The sequence below is a fragment of the Leptodactylus fuscus genome, chromosome 11 (genome assembly GCF_031893055.1).
Source record: "Leptodactylus fuscus isolate aLepFus1 chromosome 11, aLepFus1.hap2, whole genome shotgun sequence".
Lineage (NCBI taxonomy): Eukaryota > Metazoa > Chordata > Amphibia > Anura > Leptodactylidae > Leptodactylus > Leptodactylus fuscus.
The window spans coordinates 8,983,092-8,987,457 of NC_134275.1; the positions used below are offsets into that span (position 1 = coordinate 8,983,092).

A 4,366-nucleotide genomic window follows, 5' to 3' on the forward strand; every position below is an offset into this window, starting at 1 on the left:
GGAGTGTGTGAGGAGGTATCCCCCGGCCTAGCAGGTGGCACAGCCAGGGTCACTACTACTCTCACTCTCCGGTCTGCTCCACCGCGTTGCGGCATTTACAGCTGCCGCCTTACTTAATGGGTTTTTTTTTTTTTTTTTTAGTTCTCTATATCTGCTGCTTAAAGGGAAAGTGTTGCCAGGAAATAACCTATGATTAATATAAAAAAAAATATATTTGTCAGAAATTCGTGGAGACGCTGTTCTTAGTTTTTCATGTTATTACCTTTTGTTTTTCAAAAATAAAAAAAAAAAATCCTAAAAATTTAGCAATTCCAACTCTGGCCCTAAGTGCACACTAGTTTGTGACTTCCTGTCTTCTTGAGATGGACCATGGGCCATAGACACAATGGGAAAGCTTTCTGGGCATGCTCTGTGACCTTTGCAAAGGTCATTGTGTAGAGGGGTGGAGTAGATAAAATATGACATCTATTGTGACTGGTAGACTTTGATGTTCACAGCTAACATGTAGCTAAGGGACAGTAAGCTGTAAGTGAGGTGACTGCTGCAAAGAAGTCTCCCACAGAAAACAGGAAGTCTCAGCATACTATTTGGCTTAGTGGACAGTCAGGATTACGGAATTCTTGTAAAATATACTGAACATGGAAGAGATTTTAAAACCTTTCCCAAAAATACTTTAAAAATATGTTTAACATAAAGGGCAGGAGCTCTGCAGCCACCTTGTGGTGGGTATTACACGTAAATAAATCTGAGGACACCACACTGATCTCACAATCCTGCTTTAATGGCTCGTGGCCCCAAAACCAGAGAAAATAATAAAACAAAAAATATTTACAAAGACAAAAAGAGTTAAATAATAATGATTCCGGTGCTGTGATTATGAATGAAGTCCATAGGGGGCGGTAAAGGGCATGGCACAGTAATAAAATCTGGGACAGTCAAACCCCCGTAGATAATGGAAATAAGGCACTCATGTAAGAGAAGAGGCAGTATAAAGAACTGCGAGCAGGGTGGAACAAACCATGTAGGGCATGGGGGAGGAGGCCAATGCAAGGGCGGAGGAGCCCTGCAAAGAGGGGGAGGCCAGTGCAAGGGAGGAGGAGCCATACAAAGGGGAAGAGGCCAATGCAAGGAGGAGGAGGCCAGCGCAAGGGAGGAGGAGCCATACAAAGGGGAAGAGGCCAATGCAAGGAAGGGGGAGCCCTGCAAGGAGGAGGAGGCGGCCAATGCAAGGAAGGGGGAGCCCTGCAAGGAGGAGGAGGCGGCCAATGCAAGGAAGGGGGAGCCCTGTAAGGAGCAGGAGGGAATACACTTTAACACTCCCCATCTTGGAATGACAGTGGCATAATCCATCACTAGGTGTCCTGGGTATCTCGCCCCCTACAGGCGTCCTATTCACAACTCATGCAAAATATTACAAGAAGAAATTTATTATATTTAAAAGAAAATCTCCCCTCCCCCCCAATCTGAACAGGAGTCCGCTGAGCGCCATTATGGGGTCATGTGACCGTGTCCAGGAATCTTCGGCAAGTTGCTTTTGCTCCAATGTACAAAACAGTTCAATAAATACATGAGAAATATTTCTATGGACCTGACGTCCGACTGTCCAAGTATTTACAGCTGACACGCGGGGCCTCACAACGAGTCCGCCAACTCCGGCGCCGATCCCAGGATCTCCGACGCATCCTCCAGTTCATCCAGAATCTCACAGAATGACGGCCGCTTAAATGCTTCGAGCTGGGGATGAGATAGAAAGATTACAGTGAAGTGGAAGAGCTGCAGACTCGTTACAAGGTATCTGGACAAGCACCGAGGTCAACAGGACAACAGCAGGGCAGATGTGAATGTTCCCACTGACAGCAAGCAGAGATCTTACAACCAGTGAGCCAACGAAACAATCTATCAGTTGTGTTGCAGAACATTCCCCGATTCCCTGCGATTAGTCATCTTCCTGCAGCTGCCTCAGCACCTCTTTCCACAGAGGCTAGGACAGGCCCAGAGTGATGGTGTCGTGCTCCACCAATCAGTGGACAGGATACAGTGACCTCTATGCGGCCTGACCCCACCAGCCCCATGCCAGATGCAGATAGATGGGGCGACACTTACCCGACAGCATCTCGCAGCGACATCCAGCACCGGGGGAGGACAATCCCTCACCAAGGCCTGAAATGCAACAACGTCCAAACCAAAGTCCTAAAGATGGTGGAAGAAAAAGAGACGGTTATAAGAAACCTGATGGGGGGTGTAGTCCTATGTGCTAGGCTTCACAACCCCCCTCCCTCGGTAACAGCAAAGAGCCCATAAATCTATGTGTGTACAGCAGTGCTTGTGGGGTCTGTGGGCACGTAACCTTACTTACCAGTGAATAACACACCGCCAAATCATACACACTCCTATATTATACATACCCCAATATCATACATACTGCCATATTATATTATTATTTATTATTGTTTATATAGCACCATTAATTCCATGGTGTTCTGTAGATTATTATATTAATTCCATGGAGCTGTACATTTGAGGGTTTACATACGGAACACAAATTCTACAAACAAATAGAATACTAACAATGACCAACTGGCACAGTGGGATAGAGGGGCCCTGCATGCAAAGGCTGACAATCTATCATACACATCTGCTATATCATACACACCGCTATATCATACACACCGCTATATCATACACACCGCTTTATATCATGGCACACACCGCTATATCATGCACACCGCTATAATCATGCACACCGCTATATCATACACACCGCTATAGCATGCACTCGCTATATCATGCACGACCGCTATATCATATACACATCGCTATATCAATGCACACCGCTATATCATGCACACCGCTATATCATACACATCGCTATATCATACACACCGCTATATCATACACACTGCTATATCATACATACACTTGTTCTGGGCAGAATTTCAGGATCTGCAGGAATACGACCGAGTATTTCACAAAGGACAATTCCAAAAGAGAAGACATCAACCTGCAAAATAGGAGAATTATGTAACAAGTATATAGAGGATCAGTATTATAGTAGTTATATTCTTGTACATAGGGGGCAGTGTTACAGCAGTTATACTGTAGTACATAGTATAGTATTAGCTATAATTTTGTCTGTGTGAGTTGGTCGTCTTGTTTTATAAATAGATTACGCCTTTGCCTTAATAACATCTCCTACAGTCATGGCCAAAAGTTTTGAGAATGACACAAATCTTCTCTTGTCACATGATCTGCTCCCTCTGGTTTCTGTGTGTTTGTCAGATGTTTTTATCACATACAGAAATAGAATTCAATCATATTCTGAGTAATAAAAGCTTATAGTGACAGTATGAGTTAATGCAGCGTTGCAATATTTGCAGTGTTGCCCCTTCATCCTCAGGACCTCTGCAATTCTCCCTGGCAGCTCTCAATCAACTTCTGGACCAAATCCTGACTGATAGCCGTCCATTCTTGCACAATCAATGCTTGCATTTTGTCAGAATTTGTAGGTTTTTGTTTGTCCACCCGTCTCTTGATGATTGACCACAAGTTCTCAATGAGATTAAGATCTGGGGAGTTTCCAGGCCATGGACCCAAAATCTCTCTGTTTTGTTCCCTGAGCCATTTAGTTCTCACCTTTGCTTTATGGCAAGGTGCTCCATCATGCTGGAGAAGGCATTGCTGATGGCCAAACTGCTCTTGGACGGTTGGGAGAAGTTGATCTTGGAGGACATTCTGGTCCCATTCTTTCTTCATGGCTGTGTTTTTAGACAAGACTGTGAGAGAGCAGATTCCCTTGGCGGAGAAGCAACTCCACACATGAATGGTTTCAGGATGCTTTACAGTTGGCATGAGACAAGACTGGTGGTAGCGCTCACCTCCTCTTCTCCCAATAAGCTGTTTTTCCAGATGTCCCAAACAATCGAAAAGGGGATTCATCAGAGAAAATGACTTTACCCCAGTCCTCAGCAGTCCACTCCCTGTACCTTTTGCAGAATATCAGTCTGTCCCTGATGTTTTTTCTGGAGAGAAGTGGCTTCTTTGCTGCCCTCCTTGAGATCAGGCCTTGCTCCAAGATTCTCCGCCTCACAGTGCATGCAGATGCACTCACACCTGCCTGCTGCCATTCCTGAGCAAGCTCTGCACTGCTGGTAGCCCGATCCCGCAGCTGAAACACTTTTAAGAGATGGTCCTGGCGCTTGCTGGTCTTTCTTGGACGCCCTGGAGCCTTTTTGCCAACAATGGAACCTCTCTCCTTGAAGTTCTTGATGATGCGATAGATTGTTGACTGAGGTGCAATCTTTCTAGCTGCGATACTCTTCCCTGTTAGGCCATTTTTGTGCAGTGCAATGATGACTACACGTGTTTC

General features: G+C 45.2%; 1 protein-coding gene across 1 annotated transcript in view; it reads right to left on the reverse strand.

Annotated features, from left to right (window-relative positions):
- Positions 1–809: 809 nt before the first annotated feature.
- Positions 810–4,366, reverse strand: part of LOC142184747 (dual specificity testis-specific protein kinase 2-like) — a 12,851-nt gene continuing 9,294 nt past the window's right edge. The window contains exons 2-4 of the mRNA XM_075259807.1: positions 2,918–3,001; positions 2,104–2,190; positions 810–1,734 (exon numbers count right to left, since the gene is read on the reverse strand). Of these exons, the coding sequence (XP_075115908.1) occupies positions 1,633–1,734; positions 2,104–2,190; positions 2,918–3,001 (273 nt within the window). The 3' untranslated portion in view covers positions 810–1,632. The remainder of the gene's footprint in view (positions 1,735–2,103; positions 2,191–2,917; positions 3,002–4,366) is intronic.